The sequence below is a fragment of the Pleurodeles waltl genome, chromosome 4_2 (genome assembly GCF_031143425.1).
Source record: "Pleurodeles waltl isolate 20211129_DDA chromosome 4_2, aPleWal1.hap1.20221129, whole genome shotgun sequence".
Classification (NCBI taxonomy): Eukaryota; Metazoa; Chordata; class Amphibia; order Caudata; family Salamandridae; genus Pleurodeles; species Pleurodeles waltl.
The window spans coordinates 1,051,470,223-1,051,494,517 of record NC_090443.1 but is presented as its reverse complement, the minus strand read 5'-3'; the positions used below and the strand labels follow the sequence as shown (position 1 = coordinate 1,051,494,517).

The 24,295-nt window shown below is 50.7% G+C and overlaps 1 protein-coding gene across 2 annotated transcripts in view; it reads left to right on the top strand.

Annotated features, from left to right (window-relative positions):
* SLC43A1 (solute carrier family 43 member 1) overlaps positions 1-24,295 on the top strand; it is a 278,331-nt gene that overhangs the window by 178,517 nt on the left and 75,519 nt on the right. For both annotated transcript variants that reach the window (XM_069233053.1, XM_069233052.1), the window contains exons 6-7: positions 10,958-11,050; positions 11,888-12,021. In XM_069233053.1, the coding sequence (XP_069089154.1) occupies positions 10,958-11,050; positions 11,888-12,021 (227 nt within the window). The remainder of the gene's footprint in view (positions 1-10,957; positions 11,051-11,887; positions 12,022-24,295) is intronic.

Sequence of the window (24,295 nt, the reverse complement as noted above, 5' to 3'; positions counted from 1 at the left end):
CTGGTCTCTCTCCAGCAGGTGCATTAATCACCAGAGTTATCATGGCACTTTTATTGTTGCCTGAAAACTGCTGGATATACAAGGAACTCTTCAGCGCTTTTAAAATTGCTGCACTGCTACAAAACCAGCCCCCAGTAACAAAAGGGGCCCCCACCCTTCAAGCCTCGGGGGAACCACTGGATGCCTGGTACCACCAGTCCAGTCCGGCCTTGCTAATTTCTGTTTGCCAGGAAAGGTCGATATCCGCCCTTTACAAAGTTTGCAAAGGTCCTTGTTTACATTTGCCCAAGTGTTTTTTTCATCTAAGTCAAGAGATAATTTTCACTCTAATCGGGGCCAGATTTAGCGCTGTTGCCCCTCCCTGCAATACCACCTTCTCCAGGAACTTCCTCACTACCGCTTTCCAACAGTGCCCCCCTCATCCCTCCATAGCCCCTCCCTGGCATATATTTCATTTTTTATAACGCTACTCATAGTTCATTCACATTCAGGGCCAGATTGACAAAACCACGGCGCGTGCTGCGCCAAAATTTGCAGCTCCGCTCTGCGTCACTTTAGAAATGCAGGGATGCGCGTATTTACTAAAATACAGCGCACCCTTGTGTTACCATGTGTCGGTGCTAAATTTAGCTTCCAACGCAGGCATCCTGCACCACAGTGCAAAGGTGTCTGCCTGGGGGGATTGATTGTTTATGTGCAGGAAGGTGTCTCTTCCTGCACATAAACATTCTACAATGGCAGTTTGGCACTTTTATGTGTGCTGCAGTATGCAGCACACATAGAAGTACCAAATGGTCATTGTTAAATTATTGTTTATGTGCAGAAAGGGAAACCTTACTGCATATGAACAACCATTAATGGCCCTTTGCTCTTTCTATGTGTGCAGGAGAATGCAGCACACACAGTGCTTAATTTATAAAAATGTACCAGTGCTGCAATTAAATGTGCTATCACTGAATACTGAGACAGCGTAATCGTGGTGTGAGCGGGGTGTGGTGTGTGCGTGGTGTGCGCACATGTGTATCTGTGTGTACGTGTGTGTGTGTGTCCGTGTGTTTGTGTGCATGTGGTGTGAACGGGGTGTGGTGTTTGCATGGTGTGTGCACGTGTGTATCTGTGTGTACTTGTGTGTGTGAGTGTGCATGTGGTGTGAGCAGGGTGTGGTGTGTGCACATGTGTACGTTAGTCTGTTGGTATGTGTGAGTGTCTGCATGTGGAGTGAGCGTGGTGTGTGTGTGCGTCCATGTGTGTGTGTGTGAGTGTGCATGTGGTGTGAGCGGGGTGTGGTGTGTGCGTGGTTTGTGCACATGTGTACTTGTATGTGTGCATGTGGGGTGTGGTGTGTGCGTGATGTGTGTACGTGCATGTGTGCATGTGGTGTGAGCGGGGTGTGGTGTGTGCGTGTTGTGTGCACGTGTGTACGTGTGTGTGTTCATGTGGTGTGAGCGGGGTGTGGTGTGTGCATGTGTGTATCTGTGTGTACGTGTGTGTCCATGTGTTTATGTGTCTGTGTGCGTGGTGTGTGCATGTGTGTGTCTGTGCGTGAGTGTGCATGTGGTGTGAGACGGTGTGGTGTGTGCATGGTGTGCGCACGTGTGTACATGCGTGTGTGCATGTGGTGTGAGTGTGGTGTGTGCGTGAAGTGTGCACCTGTGTATCTGTGTGTACGTGTGTGTGTGTCTGTGTGTGCGTGAGTGTGCATGTGGTGTAAGCTGGTGTGGTGTGTGCGTGTGTGCATGTGGTGTGAGTGGGGTATGGTGTGTGCGTGGTGTGTGCACGTGTGTGTATGTGTGTGCCCGTGTGTGTCTGTGTGTGCGTGATGTGTGCACATGTGTAGGTGCGTCTGTGGGTACGTGTGTGTGTGTGCGTGTGGTGTGAGTGGGGTGTGGTGTGTGCGTGGTGTGTGCATGTGTGTATCTGTGTGTATGTGTGTGTGTGTCTGTGTGTGCATGAGTGTATGTGTGGTGTGTGCACGTGTGTAGGTGCTTCTGTGGGTACATGTGTGTGTGGTATGAGCGTGGTGTGTGCATGGTGTGTGTACGTGTATATGTGTCCGTGTGTGCGTCCCCGTGTGTGTGCGACTGTGCGTGGTGTGTGCACGTGTATAGGTGCTTCTGTGTGTGTGTCTGTGTGTGCGTGAGTGTACGTAGTTTGTGCACGTGTGTAGGTGCTTCTGTGGGTACGTATGTGTGTGTGGTGTGGTGTGTGCGTGGTGTGTGTTCGTATGTGTGTGTCCGTGTGTGTGTGTGTCTGTGTGTGCGTGGTGTGTGCACGTGTGTGGGTGTCCGTGTGTGTGTGTGTCCGCGTGTGTGTGCGCGCAAGTGTGTGTGGTGTGTGCACATGTGTAGGTGTCCGTGTATGTGTGTGTCTGTGTGTGTATCTGTGTGTATGTGTGTGTGCATGTCTGTGTGTCTGTGTGTACGCGAGTATGCGTGGTGTGTGCACATGTGTGGGTGTCTGTATGTGCGTGGTGTGTGCATGTGTGTATCTGTGTGTACGTGTGTGTGTCTGTGTGTGCATGAGTGTGCGTGGTGTGTGCACGTGTGTAGGTGCTTCTGTGGGTACATGTGTGTGCATGTAGTGTGAGCGTGGTGTGTGTGCATGTGTGTGTGTCTGTGTGTGTGTGTGTCTGTGTGTGCACGAGGGTGTGTGTGCATGTGTGTGTGTGTGTCTGTGTGTGTGTCTGTGTGTGCATGGTGTGTGCACGTGTGTAGGTGCGTCTGTGGGTATGTGTGTGTGTGTGTGCGTGTGGTGTGAGCGTGGTGTGTGCGTGGTGCGTGTATGTGTGTGTGTGTCCGTGTGTGTGTGTCTGTCTGTGTGTGCATGAGTGTGCATGGTGTGTGCACGTGTGTGTGTACGTGTGTGTCCGTGTGTCGGTGTGCGTGAGTGTGCGTGTTGTGTGTAGGTGTCCCTGTGGGTACTTGTGTGCGTGTCTGTGTGTGCGCGAGTGTGCGTGGTGTATGCACGTGTGTGTGTCCTTGTGTGTCTGTGTGTGCATGGTGTGTGCACATGTGTAGGTGCGTCTGTGTGTGCGTGAGTGTGCATGTGGTGTGAGCGGGGTGTGGTGTGTGCACGGGTGTACGTGCGTGTGGGGGGTGTGCACGTGTGGAGGTGCGTCTGTGGGTACGTGTGTGTGTGCGTGTGGTGTGAGCGTGGTGTGGTGTGTGTATGTGTGTGTGTCCCCGTGTGTGTGTGTGTGTGTGTGTGCGCGCGAGTGTGCATGGTGTGTGTAGGTGTGTCTGGGGGTACGTGTGTGTGTGCGTGTGGTGTGAGCGTGGTGTCTGTGTGCACGTGTGTGTGCACGTGCGGGGAGGGGGTGGTCCCCCACGAGCCCTGATGTGCCCCCCCTTCCGCCCAGGAGCCACAGAGGTGTCGGTGGCCCCACAGGGCCCCTGGGTTGTGGGAGCCCCGTGTTTGGGCGGGAGTCACGTGCGCTGCCCCTTCCTTTCTTGGCCCCTCTCTTGGGGCTGCAGGATCCGGTCCCGCAGGTTTTACAGCCTCAGAGCTGAATGGCCCTTGTTTGAACCCCCTCCCCCTCCTCGTGCCCTCCCATGGTGTGCCAGGGTGCCCTGGGGCAGGAAGGCACAGGTGGGGCCGGCCAGGACCGCCCACTTCCACCTCTGGTTTTTGTTGCAGTTTTATATAGCGCGAGCTCCACCCCAAGGCATCGCAGCGCTTGATATGAGCACCAGTTCCATTACAGATGGACACACTCACTTTCCTAGACGGGGGAGACTAAGTGATGTGCCCAGGATCACAGGGTGTGGAGCTGGTGCCAAGACTGGACCGCAGATCTGGCCCCCCAAGACCCTACCTCCGGCCCTTAAACAATCTATAGTGCGAGGAACACATGCAACTGGGTCACCCAACAGGTGCATAAAGCAGGCCCTTCAGTCCCTGCAGTGGGGGGGCACGCACGCGCGCGCACGTGTCTGGCTCGGATCTTAGAGCCTGTCCACGGGCCGAGCCCTGACAAGGTCAGCTGAGTAAATCACACAGCAAACATCACCTAAACTTCAAAATTCAACAAACTTTATTTGTTTAACACGTGGAGCTTTGCCATTAATAAGACAATTGTATTTTTCACTCTGGTGTTAGCCAAGACCTTTTAATCTTAGTATTACAGGCTTTATGTTTTACTAACACATTTGGAGCCCTTTGGCCAATCTTCACAATACTTTCCCAAATCATCTTCTTCCTGGAGGGTTTCCGGGTCATCAGACAAGCGGTGGCTGACAAAACAAGCATTTTCAATGCAACGGGGCTCGCATTTGCTCGAGTTGGAGCTATTTGCCCTGTAAGCTCCTAACCAGACTTTTCTTGACAGAAATTAAAAGAAAAAAAACACAGTGCGATCGCGCTATGTAAAATGCAGCGCGATCGCGCTGAAATTGAAAACGTAAAAACGAAGCACGATTGCGCTATGTAAACCCCAGCGCGATCGCACTGCAGGGAAAATAAACAGATAAAGTAGTCCGGAAACCATGCTGAAAGCATCGAGCCTCGAATGGTTTCAGTACTTTACCGGTGCTGTGTAGGCGGGCTAAACACCGGAAAAGGCATGATGTATGCACGCCTTCAACAAATGAAAGCAAGCAGATTTTAAAGAGCAAGCCCAGGAACCAATGAAAGAGACTGACGTGACCTGGGCGTGGTTTGAAGCCCAAAGAGAAATTACATCATGGATGGAGCGCTCTGCACTCGCCCATAAAAATGTGTTGCGGGGCAGTCCATATGCATGATTTTCTCATGTAAATTCCCATAGGAACTTCGTGATACAGAAAAAACACAGCTAAGACAATTATACCAAATTAGGCAGGAAGTTAGATCTTTACTCAGAAAGCGTGCTTTTTGTGATTTGGTCTAAATAAGTCTGAGTTTTTTTAGAAATTAAGCTTCAAACTATGGAGGTTTCTGGAAGGTTGGTCCTGCGGGAGTTGTGGTGTACTCCAGCGTACCTCAAAGTTAAAAAAGAAAACATTCTGATTGGGCAAGAGGCCTTCTTTTCCACATTGGTCGCTTGGTGTTCTCGCTCGACCGAGCAATCTGAGTGACGAGCACTACACGAACAGAAATGTTGTGGCTGACATATCAGGACTCTGGGACTCCGCATTTGTGGTTTGAAAAAAAAATGAGCTCAATAAAAATACAAGCAGGCAGTTTAGGGGTACCCTAACCCCCTGGCCCTTGTAGGAGATTGGTGGATCCCAGAGGGATCACCCCTAGACCAAAATAAAGAATAAATTGCACTGCTGCTCATGTGGTACTTACGCTGGACGCACTGTGGGCTCCGTGCGGTACGCAAGACTCTTGTGAGAGCAGCGGTAATGTTAGACCATGCACGCGTCAAGTAGTGAACCTTGCACGGTCCTGTGGTACCGTGGATGGAGTTTCAGCTGCAGTACCACGGGAGTACCGCAGCTCTCCAAAAAAGAAAATATATATGCATTTGGTTGGGGGCCTGCAAGCGGTTGGTCGCTCATGGGGATTGGGCACAAAGCCTGGCCCTACCTCAGACCGCGCATGGCCTAAAGCTACGCTCAATGTCGGAGCTGGGTGAATTTGATTTTTAAAAAAATAGAAATTCACTGAAAAAACGCAAAGGTTAAAGGCATGTGATAGGTTTGGGAATAAGATTTTACTTACCAATGGAAAAAAGTAGAAATTTACTGAAAAAAACAAACGCAAAAGTGACTTTACAGTTAGATCTTGTAATAATATAAAAACAAATATTTAAAAATAAAACATGTGCCCTCTCCAGCCCTCAGCTCTCTTTACAGAGCTCACGTGTGCCCTCGCTGGCCCTCCATCCCTCTTTACAGAGCTCACACGTGCCCTCTCCAACCTCCATCCCTCTTTACAGAGCTCACAAGTGCCCACTCCAGCCTCCATCCCTCTTTACAGAGCTTACCTGTGTCCTCTCCAACCCTCCATCCCTCTTTACAGAGCTCACCTGTGCCCTCTCCAACCCTCCATCTCTCTTTACAGAGCCCACCTGTGCCGTCTCCGGCCCTCCATCCCTCTTTACAGAGATCACAAGTGCCGTCTCCGGCCCTCCATCCCTCTTTACAGAGATCACAAGTGCCCTCTCCATCCCTCCAGCTCCTTTACAGAACTCCCTGTGCCCTCTCCGGCCCTCCATCCCTCTTTACAGAGCTCACCTGCGCCCTCTCCATCCCTCCAGCTCCTTTACAGCACTCCCTGTGCCCTCTCCGGCCCTCCATCCCTCTTTACAGAGCTCACCTGCACCCTCTCCATCCCTCGTCCCTCTTTACAGAGCTCACGTGTGCCCTCTCCGGCCCTCTATCCCTCTTTACAGAGCTCACAAGTGCCCTCTCCAGCCTTCCATCCCTCTTTATAGAGCTCACATGTGCCCTCTCCGGCCCTCTATCCCTCTTTACAGAGCTCACCTGAGCCCTCTCCAACCCTCCACCCCTCTTAATATAGAGCTCACATGTTCCCTCTCCAGCCTCCATCCCTCTTTACAGAGCTCACCTGCGCCCTCTCCATCCCTCGTCCCTCTTTACAGAGCTCACGTGTGCCCTCTCCGGTCCTCTATCCCTCTTTACAGAGCTCACAAGTGCCCTCTCCAGCCCTCCTTCTCTCTTTATAGAGCTTACATGTGCCCTCTCCAGCCTCCATTCCTCTTTTACAGAGCTCACCTGTGCCCTCTCCAACCCTCCATCTCTCTTTGCAGAGCTCACCTGTGCCCTCTCCAACCTCCATCCCTCTTTACAGAGCTCACCTGTGCCCTCTCCAACCCTCCATCTCTCTTTACAGAGCTCACCTGTGCCCTCTCCAACCCTCCATCTCTCTTTGCAGAGCTCACCTGTGCCGTCTCCGGCCCTCCATCCCTCTTTACAGAGATCACAAGTGCCCTCTCCATCCCTCCAGCCCTCTTTAAAGAGCACACAAATGCCCTCTCCATCCCTCCAGCTCCTTTACAGCACTCCCTGTGCCCTCTCCGGCCCTCCATCCCTCTTTACAGAGCTCACCTGCGCCCTCTCCATCCCTCGTCCCTCTTTACAGAGCTCACGTGTGCCCTCTCCGGCCCTCTATCCCTCTTTACAGAGCTCACAAGTGCCCTCTCCAGCCTTCCATCCCTCTTTATAGAGCTCACATGTGCCCTCTCCGGCCCTCTATCCCTCTTTACAGAGCTCACCTGAGCCCTCTCCAACCCTCCACCCCTCTTAATATAGAGCTCACATGTTCCCTCTCCAGCCTCCATCCCTCTTTACAGAGCTCACCTGCGCCCTCTCCATCCCTCGTCCCTCTTTACAGAGCTCACGTGTGCCCTCTCCGGTCCTCTATCCCTCTTTACAGAGCTCACAAGTGCCCTCTCCAGCCCTCCTTCTCTCTTTATAGAGCTCACCTGTGCCCTCTCCAACCCTCCATCTCTCTTTGCAGAGCTCACCTGTGCCCTCTCAAGCCCTCCATCCCTCTTTACAGAGCTCACAAGTGCCCACTCCAGCCTCCATCCCTCTTTACAGAGCTCACCTGTGCCCTCTCCAACCCTCCATCCCTCTTTACAGAGCTCACCTGTGCCCTCTCCAACCATCCATCTCTCTTTACAGAGCTCACCTGTGCCCTCTCCGGTCCTCCATCCCTCTTTACAGAGCTCACAATTGCCCTCTCCATCCCTTGTCCCTCTTTACAGAGCTCACGTGTGCCCTCTCCGGCCCTCTATCCCTCTTTACAGAGCTCACAAGTGCCCTCTCCAGCCTTCCATCCCTCTTTATAGAGCTTACATGTGCCCTCTCCAGTCCTCCACCCCTCTTTATAGAGTTCACATGTGCCCTCTCCCGCCTCCATCCCTCTTTACAGAGCTCACATGTGCCCTCTCCGGCCCTCTATCCCTCTTTACAGAGCTCACCTGTGCCCTCTCCAACCCTCCACCCCTCTTTATAGAGCTCACATGTTCCCTCTCCAGCCTCCATCCCTCTTTACAGAGCTCACATGTGCCCTCTCCAGCCCTCCATCCCTCTTTACAGAGCTCACAAGTGCCCTCTCCAGCCTTCCATCCATCTTTACAGAGTTCACAAGTGCCCTCTCCATCCCTCCAGCCTCTTTACAGAGCTCACCTGTGCCCTCTCCATCCCTCCACCCCTCTTTATAGAGCTTACAAGTGCCCTCTCCATCCCTCCATCCCTCTTTACAGAGCTCACATGTACCCTCTCCATCCCTCCATCCCTCTTTACAGAGCTCACCTGTACCCTCTCCATCCCTCCATCCCTCTTTACAGAGATCACGTGTGCCCTCTTCGGCCCTCCATCCCTCTTTATAGAACTCACATGTGCCCTCTCCAGCCCTCTTTACAGAGCTCACATGTGCCCTCTCCAGCCCTCTATCCCTCTTTACAGAGCTCACGTGTGCCCTCTCCAGCCCTCTTTACAGAGCTCACATGTGCCCTCTCCAGCCCTCTTTACAGAGCTCACATGTGCCCTCTCCAGCCCTCTATCCCTCTCTACAGAGCTCACGTGTGCCCTCTCCAGCCCTCCAGCCCTCCTTACAGAGCTCACAAGTGCCCTCTCCATCCCACTTTACTCTGTACCCATGCCCTCCAGGGTGCCATGAGGAGATATACATGGAGGTCACCCATGTACCAGGAGGTGATGCATGCTCTCTGTACCCAAGCCCTCCAGGATCCCATGAGATGTTTCTGGAGCTCATACACCAGGGGGTCAGGCATTCAAATGCCCCCAGGGTCCCATGAGGATGACATACCTGGACCTCACACATTTTCTAGGAGGTCCTGCATGCACTCTGTACCTATGCCCTTCAGGGTGCCAAGAGGAGATATACCTGGAGCTCACACATGTACGAAGTTGTCATGCATGCATTCCTTACCCATGCCCTCCAGATTGCCAAGAGGAGATATACCTGGAGCTCACACATGTACAAGAGGCCATGCATGCACTCTGTGCCCATACCCTCCAGGGTGCCACGAGGAGATATTCCTGGAGCTATCACATGTTCTAGGAGGTCATAGATGCACTCTGTACCCATGCCCACCAGGGTGCCATGAGGAGACATACCTGGAGCCCACACGTTATAGGAGCTCATGCTTGTACTCTGTACCCATGCCCTCCAGGGTCCCATGAGAATGATACACCTGGATGTCACACATGTTCCATGAGGTCATGCATGCTTTCTGTACCCATGCCCCTAGGGGAGCCAGGAGGAGATGTACCTAGATCTCACTCATGTTCTAGGAGGTCCTGCATGCACTCTGTACCAGGGTGCCATGAGAAGATACACCTGGAACTCACACATGTACAAGAAGGCCATGCATGCACTCTGTGCCCATACCCTCCAGGGTGCCATGAGGAGATATACCTGGAGCTATCACATGTTCTAGGAGGTCATAGATACGCTCTGTACCAATGCCCACCAGGGTGCCACGAGGAGACATACCTGGAGCCCACACGTTATAGGAGCTCATGCTTGTACTCTGTACCCATGCCCTCCAGGGTCCCATGAGAATGATACACCTGGAGGTCACACATGTACCATGAGGTCATGCATGCTGTCTGTACCCATGCCCGTAGGGGAGCGAGGGGGAGATGTACCTAGAGCTCACACATGTTCTAGGAGGTCCTGCATGCATCCTGTACTAGGGTGCCATGAGAAGATATACCTGGAGCTCACACATGTACCAGGTTGGCATGCATGCACTCCATACCGATGCCCTTCAGGGTCCCATAAGTATGATATACCTGGAGCTCATATATGTCCTGGGAGGTCCTGCACGCTCTCTGTACCCATGTCCTTCAGGGTGCCATAAGGAGATATACCTAGAGCTCACACATGTACCAGGTGGTCATGCATGTACTTCATAACCATGCCGTCCAGGGTCCCATGAGGATGATATACCTGTAGCTCACACATGTTCTAGGGGGTCCTGTATGCACCCTGTACCCATGCCCTCCTGGGTGACTTGAGGAGATAAACTTGGAGCTCACACATGTATGAGAGGGTCATGCATGCACCCTGTACCCATGCTCTCCATGGTGCCATGAGGAAATATATCTCGGGCTCACACATGTTCGAGGAGGCCATGCATACTCTCTGAATCGAAGCCCTCAGTGGTCCCATGAGGAGATATACCTAGGGCTCATGCATGTTGTAGGAGGTCATGGATTCACTTTGTACCCATGCTCTCAGGGTCCACGGGGAAAATATACCTGGGGCTCAAACATATTCTAGGAGGTCATGCATGCTCTCTGTACCCATACCCTCAGGGTGCCAGGAGGAGATATACCTGGAGCTCACACATGTACCAGGAAGTCATGCAAGCACTCTGTACCCTTGCCCTCAGTGTTCCATGAGGAGATATACCTGGAGATCATGCATGTACCAGGTGATCATGCATGCACTCTGTACCAATGATCTCCAGAGTGCCATGAGGATATATATATATCTGGGGCTCACACATGTTCTAGAAGGTCATGCATGCACTCTGTACCCATATTCTCAGGGTCCATGACGATGATATACCTGGAGCTCACATATGTACCAGGTGGTCATGCATGGCTTCTGTACCCATACCTCAGGAGTGCCATGAGGGGATATACCTGGAGGTCACACATGTACCTGGATGTCATGCATGGCCTCGGTACCCAGGCCCTCAGGAGTGCCATGAGGGGATATACCTGGAGGGCACACATGTACCTGGATGTCATGCATGGCCTCGGTACCCAGGCCCCCAGGAGTGCCATGAGGAGATATATCTGGAGGTCACACATGTACCTGGATGTCATGCTTGCTCTCCATACCCATGCCCTTCAGGGCGCCAGGAGAATTTATCCCTGGAGGTGACACGTACCAAGAAGTCATGCATGCACTCTGTACCGAAGCCCTCAGGGGGGCCATGCAGATGACACCCCTGGCTCTCTCGCGCATGCGCACTGCAGTCTGCACTTGACCCTCTCACGAGGCCCCTGTCTCTCTCTTCCAGCTGCCCAACATGTTCGGGAACCTCCGCTCCACGTTCATGGCCCTGATGATCGGATCGTACGCCTCCTCCGCCGTCACCTTCCCGGGAGTGAAGGTGAGACATTCTCCCCTCTGTGTGTCACCTTCCCTCGGCCTCTCCTCTCCCCCGCCCACCCCTTCTCCAAGGATGCTGCTGGTGCCCTCATTCTGTACCTCACCCTCCTCTGTGCCCTCCTCACCGCCACTCTGTCTTCACTCCCTGCACCCCTCCCTCTCCCTAACCTCTCCGACTCAGCTCTCTCTCTCTCTGTCTTTTCTATGACTCCCTTGTCTATATCTCTCTCTCTTCTTTGACTTCTCTGTCTCTCTCTCTCTCTTCTTTGAGCCCCCGTCTCTCTCTCTCTCTCTCTCTCTCTCTCTACTTTGACTCCCGTGTCTCCTCTCTCTTCTTTGACTCCACTCTCTCTCTCTCTTCTTTGACCCCCGTCTCTCTCTCTCTCTTGTTTGACTCCACTGCCTCCTCTCCTTTGACTCACCTGTCCCTCTCTCTCTCTTCTTTGACTCCACTGTCTCCTCTCTCTTCTTTGACTCACCTTTCTTTCACTCTTCTTTGACTCCCCTGTCTCTCTCTCTCGCTCTCTCTCTCGCTCTCTCTTCTTTGACTCACTTCTCCCTCCTCTCTCTTGTTTGACTCCCTTCTCCCTCTTCTCTCTTGTTTGACTCCCTTCTCCCTCTTCTCTCTTGTTTGACTCCCTTCTCCCTCTTCTCTCTTGTTTGACTCCCTTCTCCCTCTTCTCTCTTGTTTGACTCCCTTCTCCCTCCTCTCTCTTCTTTGACTCACTTCTCCCTCCTCTCTCTTCTTTGACTCCCTTCTCCCTCTTCTCTCTTCTTTGACTCCCTTCTCCCTCTTCTCTCTTGTTTGACTCCCTGTCTCCTCCTTCTACCCACATAGCTCATCTACGAGGCTGGGACCTCTTTCCTCGCCATCATGCTGGCCTGGTCGTGCTTCGCTTGCCTCATATTCGTCAACTGCCTGGTCAATTGGCCCATAGAATCCTTCCCGGCCCCGGAGGAGGTGACGTACACGTGAGTACACGCCAGGACCTGGTCTGGGCAGGTCTCCTGGCCAGCCGCTGTCTCTCATTTATCGTTCGACCGTGGTCTTGGTGACTATCATAAACCTTCTTAGGGTGAAATGGGTTAGCGTAATTTGAGCTGGTGGTTCCCGGTACTGGCACCTTGGTCACCACTGGTGCTTCTGACAGTCTGCCACATGGGGGCGCTGTCTACCAACTTTGGGTATGAGCACAACAACAGCTGTTTATTAATTTCATATCCTTTAACAATCACTAATATGTGTCACCCAAGCTTTGGGGGCCTGGAATAGTTTGAATTGTCACTCTTGTAGGGTGTGATGGTTAGTAGCTGTAAATGGCAGCGTTGCAAGGGGCAATGGATGGTGCAAGCTGTCGTGCCTCCTCACAAGGGCCCTGGAATTTGTTGTTTTACCAATTAATCCCTGAGCCCACTCCAGCGCATGTTGTTGCACCAAGGGTCACCGAGAGGTCCAGTCATTTCAGTAGTTTCATTCACCTCCGGCATGAGAGGTGACCTGAGGAGATGGGAGAGGATCATTGAAACTGGTGGCGTACCCATTGGCCTAGTACCTGTAACCACCGATGCACAAGGGCACCTGGGGTCCTAAGCGAACCAGTAACCAAATGCAGGAGCCTCCTCACACGCAATCAGCGAGACCGGCAGACACTCTCCTGGTCCAGGGGTGCATGAGCCTTCTGGTTGTCTCACCCGCATCTTGACCCATGCTCTAAGTCTCCCCTGGCGCCCTTCGCTCGTGCCAACGAGCACACCCTGTTGAACCGCCACACCAGTCACGCACTCCAGCATGGGACCACAACACCTACTGACATCCTCGTCAGATATGCGGACATCTACCCTCCCTCTCTAATACACAGCTGCCCAGCGCCTGCTCCATCTTTGAGCATTCTCCAATTCAACATAAGCGCCTATCAGAGCAACTACTGTGTGTGACCTTGTTTGTCTTTAAACACACCCAGACTCCTACACTTACCCACTTCTTACAGCTGTCTACAACTGTCCTATCGGCCGTCATGTAGTGAGTCCCTTCAACCAGGTCGGCGCCCATTTAGGTGACCTCTTCTTCTAAGCAAAGAACACCACTTCCAAGACAGCCTTGTCCACATCCAGCTTACTCTTAGTCAGCCATCTCAGTGACTCCTTTAACCTTGTGATTGGTCCACCATCCCATCCTCGTTATCCACCATCCCATCCTCGTCGCCAAATTGTTGCACCAAGGATCAGGCAGAGAGGTTAGTAGTTTCAGTAGTTTAATTCATCTCAGACTACAACGGAAGCAATGCTACAAGCCAGCCAGCCAGCAGAGCATAAACTACTGCAGTCGTCCCCAGGGCAACCAAAAACCACCAAAACGCCTGATGTCATACGCTATATCACTTCTCAAACTGAACCTGCAATGTGAGAGGTGCCCAGGGGCTTAGCCTGCTCTAGGCCGGAACCCAGAAAGATCTACCACCCAGAACACCTTCTAAGCTGTAAGTAGGCAGAGGTACTGTGGCACTGTCGGGGCTCTGCATAAATCAATCAATCAGGATCTGTAAAGTGCGGCTAATCACCCAACAGTGTATCCAGGCGCTTGCAGGTCCCAGAGGCTCATTCGAACAGCCAGGTCTTCAGGGCCATTTGGAACTCCGTAAGTGAGGTGATGGTCCGGAGCTGCATGGAGAGGCTGCACAAAAATCAGGAGAAAGCAGTGAGAACGAGGGAAATGCAAGGCGAAGGCACTCAGAACATGGGGAAGTAGCAAGGAGAAGACACCAGTCCATCTTATTCTGGATGGAATTCTACTCTGTACTAAATATGGGGGCTGTTCACAAAAGTAATTATACGTGTGTAGATTTACGCATGCATACTTACTGCTAGACCTAGAAGTAACTTTACAATGTTTTGGTACACACCATTTCTAAATGTAAAATGATCCCAATGTGTAGATTTACGCATGCATACTTACTGCTAGACCTAGAAGTAACTTTACAATGTTTTGGTACGCACCATTTCTAAATGTAAAATGATCCCAATGTGTAGATTTACATTACGCCCCTTCCCCAGTGGTAGCGCCTCCTACACCAGAACTTAAAAGTGTAAAGTTATTACTCTTACCTTTCCACACAAGGACCTCTGGCACTGGGGCCGAGGGCTCCCTATGGGAAAGTATGAGGAAAATATAAAAAGTTTATAAAACTTTAAAAAAAAAACATTTACAGAGATTTCTTGTAAATTATGCAACTAATAAAACAAAATGTTACAGCACATCAACTCAAATGAGCATTGAATTCTTAATTAAAATATATTTCATGAATGCATAAGTAATATTTTTTAAATAATTTTCTGACAAACTGTGAGAAAAGGCCTCTTTTTGACATTGTTAACCCCCCCTTTTTGTCTGGTGTATGATGTAACCTAGACAATGTAATGCTAACCAGGTTCCCTGGGCCAGAGCTCTTTTCCTAAAACTGTTGTGATGCATTGGCACAATCTGGATACACCCTTAACTACCACTATAAGTCCCCAGTAAAAGGTACTTAGGTACCTAGGGCAAAGGGCACTAGGGGGAGGCCCCAGAGGGCAGCAGCATCGATTATGCCACCCTCTAGGGCCATGCATCCAGATGCGCCCAGCACTGCCATTGCAGGCTTGTTGCTCTGGTGCACACCTAAAACGCAGACTCAACATGGTACGCTGCCTGTGTGGCCTGTCCACCATACACCGCATACACTGTAGATAAGTTCTTCCAGCCCTAAGGCAGGGTGCACCATATTATATGTGAGGGCATAGCTGCATGAGCATTATGCCCCTACTGTGTCGTTGCCAAACCTGAGACATAGTGAGTGAACAGAGCAGCCATTTTAAAATACATGTACTGGAAACTGGTCAACACGAGTTTTCCAGCTACATGGTGGCCACTCTGAACCCTGGGTTATTTGGTATCAAACAACTCAGAATGAGAGACCTGTCTCTCTGGTTTGTAGAACAAACCCTTCCTGGGTGTAGGAGCTAACACCCCCTCCCTCAGGAATGTGCACTGCCCTGGCCGCGAGCATCAAAGGGCTTACCGCTTCTGAAACCCATCCCACAGGCCTGCTGCTAGCAGCAGATGGTAATCCCTGTGCAAACCCCCACTTTTGATGGGAGCAAAGGTGGGAAACTACACAAAGAGTAGGAGGAGTGCCCCCCACCTGGCATGCACCACACCTAAGGTGCTGCCTGCAAGGTGGGCACTCCATTTCATTTTCCTCCATCTTGGATGGAAGGAAAATAGCCAATCACGGACAAGGAAGAGACAGGAAGTGGTCACTGTTGTGGGTGTAGCCACCCAAAGGTAGGTGTCCCATTGACCACTACCAGGTTCCCTCTAAAATGCCCACTAAATTCAGTATTTAGTGGGCATCCCTAGACCAGGTAATCAGATTGGGCGAACAAAAGAAGACCAGCACCAAGAAGATCCAAGGCATGAGAACTGTGGACCTGCTGCAACAAAGAAAAGGCGCCAAACCCTGCCAGCTATACCCAGGACCCGACATTCGCCGCAGAGAAGCCGCTGAATACTCGAAAAACTCTGAAGAACCCCAGAGAACCTCCAGGCTTTGAAACTCACCCACAAACCCCCTCTAGAGTTGAGGTACCACTTTGCAACCAGAACAAACCAGCAACCCACCCATGAGGGTCACTTCACTGACCACCCGCTACCTCCTGAACCGGAAGACGTACCTGGACTCAATGACACACCAACAACCGGGAGGACAAACTCTGTAAGTGTACTAAGTTTGTTGGCACTGCGGCATCATGTGGTCAAACCGCACCAATACCGTGGGTATTGGTCAGCTGACATCGGACACCAGGAAAATCACCCTGCCCAGGGTTGAAAAAAGGATGAGGGGAAAGCCCCAGTCAAGAGGCTTCAGGAATACCCCGGACCTCCCACCAGAGTGCCCCCCTTGTCCTGCAAACAACCCTTGAACCAACACCTACAACTCCAAAGCGCATACTTGCGCACAGCTCCTAGCTCACGGATTTTCTCTGCACCCGGCCACCCTGTACCATGCACCGAAGAACCTGCTGCGCCCTGAGGGTCCCCCACCCCTTGCAACATCAACACTCCAGGTGGACCCCAAGGAACCACCTCTAAACCTATCTGTGCAGTGCTGTTACAAGTGGTCCCCCGCAGTAGCCCTGCACTAGCTCCAGAGACGTTTTACGCTGCTGCCGCCGGTACCGGAAGCCGCCCGAACTTCTCCAGCTCGCACAGTGCGCCCACTGACCTCGAGCAACCTGCAAAAGAAGCACTTGGCAAACCAATTGTACGATTTTATATGTACTTTTAAAGGTGACCTTCCATTGATTACTAAGGTGCGTAATCATGCACAAAAATACTATTTTTATTAAACTTTAAAAATTCATATCGTAAAAAGTACTTAACCACTTTTGATAATCTTGGTCTTAAAAATTACATAAAAATCTGAAGTATTTTTAGGGTCGAGTCTGCGTTGCATGCGCCCGCGCATGCGTTTCACAGGGAGACTCTTTTGTATTTATAAAAGGGCTCGGAGCCCTGTCAACTTCACATCAGTGTTTTTTATTGGTTCGTGGGCTTCCCTAATAAAATCTGCTTGCTTTCATTAGTCGAAGGCACGCATATGGCATGCCTTTTCCGGTGGCTAGCCCTCCTCCAGCGCAGCGACCAAGTACAGAAAACATGCAAGGCTCGCTGTTTTCCATCGGGCTCGTGGACTTTTTTTTCTCTAATTTACGAGCCCGATCTCGCTTGGCAGAAGTCGAGTGCTTTAGGTACTTGATTTCACTTTTTCGGGTTATGCACATAAATGCACTTTTGCCCGATAGGTGAAAAGTCGGGTTAGGAGTTTACAATGCGATCAGCTCTAACATGAGAAAACGCGAGACCCGATGCATTGTAAATGCTTGTTATAAATTGGTCTTGAGTTATTCCTTTGAGTGTGTGGGTTGCATGATTGATACTGTGAGTACAACAAATGCGTTGCACTTCTCTAAGACTGGCCTAACTGCTCAACAAAGCTACCTTAAAAATTAGAGCATTAGGTGATCTAGTTTTTACCCCCGTAAACCAATATGTGGTTGCCTGGAGCCCCTGCACGGTGTGCCTAGCAGAACACTGCATACAGATCCAGCCTCCTTCATTTGGTGGATAAGCGGTGGAATAGAGACTTTGCATTTGCTGATACCACTTTGTCAACTTTGTGAGCACACTGATAACTCTCCAAATTGCCTTTAGTTAATTAATTTCTTTATTTTCAAGTGACCTTAACATTTTTGCAATTTTTTTTAAATAACTGTTTTGGCCCTGGTTAGGTCCCTACACCTTTAGCAAAAAGTTTTAAAAGTCCTTACTTTAGTTGGCCTATCCAAAAAAGGGGATTCTAAATTCTAAAAAAGGTCCCAACTTTAGTAAAGTAAAAATGACAGATGCTGAGACCAAACCCAGGAGCTCGACCTTGAACCTTATGAGGCATGTAGCTATGAGCAATTAAGGAGACTCTTCAGGCTGTACCAAATTTGTACTGGAAAAAGCCCCAGTACAGAGAAACTCAGGTCTCTGGCGGCACAGAGCGAAAAAGATAATGAAGATGCATCTGTGGTGAGGAAGATCCTGTGGATGATGGGCGTAAGGAGGGTTCCTCTTCTGCCAGGAGCTCTGGACTCAGGCTGACCAAGAGACGTGTGGTTGCCCAGACCCCCTGCACAGTGTGCCTAGCTTTGCACATACATAGAGGGCCAGCCTCCTACACCAACAGTAAAAGTTTATTTAAAATTTCTTTGAATTTCCTAAAAGTTACCAGTAGAACAAATTTAAATAATTGGTATGTGCTTAACAAAAGTTTGAAAGTTTAATTTTAAATGTAAAATATGTTTCTTATTACATTGTTTTTAAATATATATATATATATATATATATATATACATATTAGGACCACCGGGGAGGATCAGTTCCCCACCAGGAGGCTGAGATAGCACTCCACCCAGGAGGATTGGTACTCGACCAAAGGTGGGCAGCACTCTACAAGGGAGGATGAGTACTCCATCAGGAGGGCCAGCACTCCACTAAACAGCATCATTACTCTACAGGGAGGGCTGTCACTCCTCCGGCAGGCTGGGGTCAGCACTTCACCAAGCAGGATCAGAACTCCTCCGAGACCGTCAGCACTCTACCAGGAAAGCCAGCACTCAGATGGGACAGATGGGGCCAGCACTCCACCGGTTGTCAGCACTCCACCACATGAGGAGCACCACTCCACCAGCGGGAGTGTGAGGTGGGGAGCACCACTCCACCAGCGGAGGTGTGGCGACGGGGAGCAGTGCTCCGTCGGGTACTGAAGGTTTTGAAAGGTTTCTTTTAGAGCCCATTTGGATATGGCCCTGACACTATCAACGTTTCTGACTTAGTCACTGATTGAAGGTTAGAGGTAACAGCAAACCCTCTGATTTGTGAAAAAATAGTAGATCCTCTGCTGGAACATTCTCCTCTAGTGCAGAATCTACAGCAGACAAACCTCTGCCATACTGGATGTGAATCTGCTGGAAGATTCTTCTCTAGTGCAGAATCTACAGCAGACAAACCTCTGCCGTACTGGATGTGAATCTGCTGGAGGATTCTTCTCTAGTGCAGAATCTACAGCAGACAAACCTCTGCCGTACTGGATGTGAATCTGCTGGAAGATTCTTCTCTAGTGCAGAATCTACAGCAGACAAACCTCTGCCGTACTGGATATGAATCTGCTGGAAGATTCTTCTCTAGTGCAGAATCTACAGCAGACAAACCTCTGCCGTACTAGATGTGAATCTACTGGAAGATTCTCTACCATGGAAGAATCCTCCACCAGAGGACCTACCACTTCCCCCACAAAGCAGAGGAATTTCCTTTGCTATCCAGCTGTCAATCAAGCACTTACTTCCCTGAGTGGACGAACTGATGCCCACAGCTGTGATAGGTTGTTGTTCCTCCTGAAGAGACGAGTGTAAACCTCTGCCTTTAGGAACACACATTGCAAACTAGGATCAACTGACCTGGAAGGGTTGAGAGGGTGGGGGGGCGAGTGATGTAAGCACTGCCAATATAGGGCCCCAAGGGCAGATGTAAAGATATGACTCGTATCTTACCTTTCTGAATACCGAAAAGTCGTAAAGTTCGAGTAAATGTAAACCAAAAGTCTAACTGTACCTATGTGAATCAGCCCAGTGCGCCTCATCCGGAGGTCTGCCGTTCCCACTACCTCCCCCGGGGCCCTGCCTTTTCCACCACCATCACTGGGGACGAGCAGTACCCCCCTCTAACCCCACGGCGGACCAGCCATTCATACCCCCGTCCCTGTGTACCTGTCAACACGTCTTCCCCTGGGGGGACATGGGCGGTGCGTGTGTGTGCATCGACCCCCTTCCCTCCCCAGACTCACTTTTACTTCAGACACAAATGGCACCTGTTGGGTGATGGGTGAAGGACCAGTGCCCTCCTGCCAGTCAGATACTGGACAGACAGGAGGATGCCAGGCTCAGGGAACTGCTAGTGGGTGGCATGGACCACCAGAGGCCCATCGGGCGTGATGTTGAGCCTGTCCTGAGGGTTGCCCTCACTCCTGTGTGTGATGGTTCACTGAAAAGACCTGGGAACGACCACTCGCCCACCAGCTCTATAACTATGAAGAAACGGTTGTTCATTGAATTTACAAAACGCCAACCAGTCAGCACGGGACACCCAAGCCTCACGCCTTTGAATGCAGTTAACAAGACGGAACAAGCTTTGGCAAAGCCAACAGGTCTAGCCTTTGGGACTTTTGGTAATGACGCACTGTGCCACCTGCACAGCAGCATTTGGTAAAACTGCACAGCATCAGCATAAATAAACAACGATAACAAGGCCGCCCACATCATTCAGTGGGCGCGCCCATGCGTCACCATCTGAAATGACACAGGTGGCTGTTTTTCCATTTACCAATCCAAAAATGATCGATCAATAAAAAGAAATATAGGAAAATGAAGTAGCAGAAAGCACTTTAGGGCAGATGACGCTGCAGTGCTTTCCTGCCCAGCCCTCCAAAGAAAATATAGAAGAGGGTGAGAAATAACATGGCAGGTGGGGAGGAGGTGACAAGCAGAACAAGGAGGAGGTAACAACATGTAGCATGGGGAGAGTGTTATGTAATGTTATGTTATGTTATGTTATGCTATGCTATGCTATGCTATGCTATGCTATGCTATGCTATGTTATGTTATGCTATGCTATGCTATGTTATGCTATGCTATGTTATGTTAGGCAGTTATATTATGTCTTGCTATGCTACGCTATGTTATGTTATGCTATGTTATGATATTCTATGTTGTTATGCTATGCTATGTTATTATATGCTATGCTATGCTATATGTAATTTTATGTTATGTTATGTTATACTATGCTATGCTGCGGTATGCTAGGCTATGTTATGTTATGTCTTGCTATGCTACGCTATGTTATGTTATATTATGTTATGCTATGTTATTATATGCTATGTTATGCTGTGCTATGCTATGTTATGTTATGCTGTTATTTTATGCTATGTTATGCTATGCTATGTTATGTGATGCTATGTTATGTGATGCTATGTTATGCTGAGTTGTATAGCGCACTAATCACCCAAGATGGTATCCAGGTGCTTGCGCAAGGTGTGTAGCTGTGTGCCAAGGTGCCTATATGAAGAGCCAGGTCTCCAGCTTCTCGCAGAAGTCAATAAGCGAGGAGGAGACTCAGATGTGTTGAGGCGTTCCATGTCTTGGGCTTGATGTGGGAGAACGAGCGACCTTCACGGATGCGGATGTGTGTTGGGCTTGATGTCGGAGAATGCGCGACCTCCACGGATGCGGATGTGTGTTGGGCTTGATGTGGGAGAATGAGTGACCTCCACGGATGCGGATGTGTGTTCGGCTTGATGTGGGAGAATGAGTGACCTCCACGGATGCGGATGTGTGTTGGGTTTGATGTAGGAGAATGCGCGACCTCCACGGATGCGGAGAATGAGCGACCTCCACGGATGCGGATGTGTGTTGGGCTTGATGTAGGAGAATGCGCGACCTCCACGGATGCGGATGTGTGTTGGGCTTGATGTTGGAGAATGCGCGACCTCCACGGATGCGGATGTGTGTTGGGCTTGATTTGGGAGAACGAGCGACCTCCACGGATGCGGATGTGTGTTGGGCTTGATGTAGGAGAATGTGCGACCTCCACGGATGCGGAGAATGCGCGACCTCCACGGATGCAAATGTGTGTTGGGCTTGATGTAGGAGAATGCGCGACCTCCACGGATGCGGATGTGTGTTGGGCTTGATGTAGGAGAATGAGTGACCTCCACGGATGCGGATGTGTGTTGGGCTTGATGTAGGAGAATGCGCAACCTCCACGGATGCGAATGTGTGTTGGGCTTGATGTAGGAGAATGCGCGACCTCCACGGATGCAGATGTGTGTTGGGCTTGATGTAGGAGAACGCGCGACCTCCACGGATGCGGATGTGTGTTGGGCTTGATGTGGGAGAACGAGCGACCTCCACGGATGCGGATGTGTGTTGGGCTTGATGTGGGAGAACGAGCGACCTCCACGGATGTGTGTTGGGCTTGATGTAGGAGAATGCGACCTCCACGGATGCGGATGTGTGTTGGGCTTGATGTAGGAGAATGCGCGACCTCCACGGATGCGGATGTGTGTTGCGCTTGATGTAGGAAAATGCGCGCCCTCCACGGATGCAAATGTGTGTTGGGCTTGATGTAGGAGAATGCGCGACCTCCACGGATGCGGATATGTGTTGGGCTTGATGTGGGAGAATGCACGACCTCCACGGATGCAAATGTGTGTTGGGCTTGATGTAGGAGAATGCGCGACCTCCATGGATGCGGAGAATGAGCGACCTCCACGGATGCGGATGTGTGTTGGGCTTGATGTAGGAGAATGAGTGACCTCCATGGATGCGGATGTGTGTTGGGCTTGATGTAGGAGAATGCGCGACCTCCACGGATGCGAATGTGTGTTGGGCTTGATGTAGGAGAACGAGCGACCTCCACGGATGCGGATGTGTGTTGGGCTTGATGTAGGAGAATGCGCGACCTCCACGGATGCGGATGTGTGTTGGGCTTGATGTAGGAGAATGCGCAACCTCCACGGATGCGGAGAATGAGCGAACTCCACGGATGCGGATGTGTGTTGGGCTTGATGTAGGAGAATGCGCAACCTCCACGGATGCGGAGAATGAGCGACCTCCACGGATGCGGATGTGTGTTGGGCTTGATGCAGGAGAACGCGCGACCTCCACGGATGCGGATGTGTGTTGGGCTTGATGTAGGAGAATGCGCGACCTCCACGGATGCGGAGAATGAGCGACCTCCACGGATGCGGATGTGTGTTGGGCTTGATGTAGGAGAATGCGCGACCTCCACGGATGCGGATGTGTGTTGGGCTTGATGTAGGAGAACGCGTGACCTCCACGGATGCGGATATGTGTTGGGCTTGATGTAGGAGAACGCGTGACCTCCACGGATGCGGATGTGTGGGCTGTGTGCGGCTGTGGCAGAGTGCAGGCCTCTTTTTTAACCAGACAACTGCACCGTCTGGTAGGCGACACCCGACAAGGACCTGCAAGAGAACGATAAAGAGACCGGAAGTGACGGCGGTGGAAGAAAGTGGCAGGAAGTGGATTCAAGACTGGGCAGCTTTAGTACTCATAAGAGTACAGAAATCCCACAGGAATTCATAGGATTTATATTTTGGCGTACAGGAAATCCTTCCCCATTGTGACTGAGTAACCCGTCCACTGAAATCTAAATCAGGCCCTGTGTTCCCTGGGACTCATCGTTTTACAAATTAAGCGCTGCGTGAATAGAAAGATGCTCTCTTTGCAAGTGAAGCAAATGAGAAAGTATCAGAAACAGCCTAGCTGACCGGGTGAGATTCTAGCCCACCGTAAATTGTATTTCTCTTCCGCTGCCGTCGGGGCTGGTTAGGACGAACTAAGCGCAGTCTGAGGTCTGCGGCGTGAGTGGCGGGAACAGGCACTCATTCGTTATACCCCGCCCCCTACCCCACCTCTCTGTGCCCTGTGGCTGCCAGGATGTGCACTGTCTGTGCTCCTGTTGGTAACAATCAGAAGTAGTTGTTGTACAGGAATGGCGCAGCTTTATAGGTCACTAGAGCTGAAAATCACAGGTGTCAGGTGACATTGTGCAAAGCTCAGGATTGGTGCAAGAATGGCGCACACTGACGAACGTGCAAAGAAAATCAGATGTCTCTACCGACCTGACCGATAGGCAGGGCACTGGAATTATGTGGCAGGGGAGAGTCAAATTATGCGGCAGGGTCCAGTAAAATGTGCGGCAAGAAAAGGCAAACCATGAGTCATTAAGATGCACATTTTGTGATAGTATTACTTCATTAATTTTGTCATTTTTTAACTTGGTAACACTGTCTGGGCATTGGTTGCACCTCATTGGTACCAGTTTAATACCCAAATGTAGCAAGAAGCAAGGGATAGGTGACGGTCCAGCTTTGCAAAGGGCCTCCACTGCCAGGACCGACGTGCTGCTGCGTTTCAGTGGCTTTCGAACCGTTTGAGCTAGAAACAACATTTTTGTTGTTGCAATCTGCAGATTATGCGGCAGATGATGAATTATGTGGCAAATCTATATTTATGGAAACATTGCAACAGGTGCAGAATGGCAGAATTCCAGGAGGCCTGCTGATAGGCCCCTGGATGAATGACAGATGATTGATTCCTCGCCCTGCTATCATGGGGTCAGACTGAGGTCATTGACCAGAACTTGCTCCAAAACTAGAAAGGAAGTTTCAGGGGGATTATAAAATGAAAGGTGGGATGACAAGTCACTCTCGATGCCAGCCTTTAGGTCTGGCTGAAATGCTGCTTTGAAGCCATGTAGGGCATATCTGGATCACATCTTCACAAGAAGAGCAGGCTTGGGGTGGTGCTTGCAAGAAACAACCGTGGGATGTGCAATGCTGGTTCTCTTTTTGTCTCGCTCGCCGTAAGATTCAAGAAAGTGAGCGGCTTGTTAGAGCCTACTATGGGGTACAGCAATCATTGCAATTGCCTCTGTGCAAATGTAGCCGTGCCTGTAACAAGTCTTATGACATCAGCAAGATGAAGGGCTAAGTCGGCCCTGCCATAAGCTCACAAGAGACTTCAGCAGCAGACACTGATGGCCTCATTTACGAGCCCCTAGCGGCAGACTTCGCCACCAGAG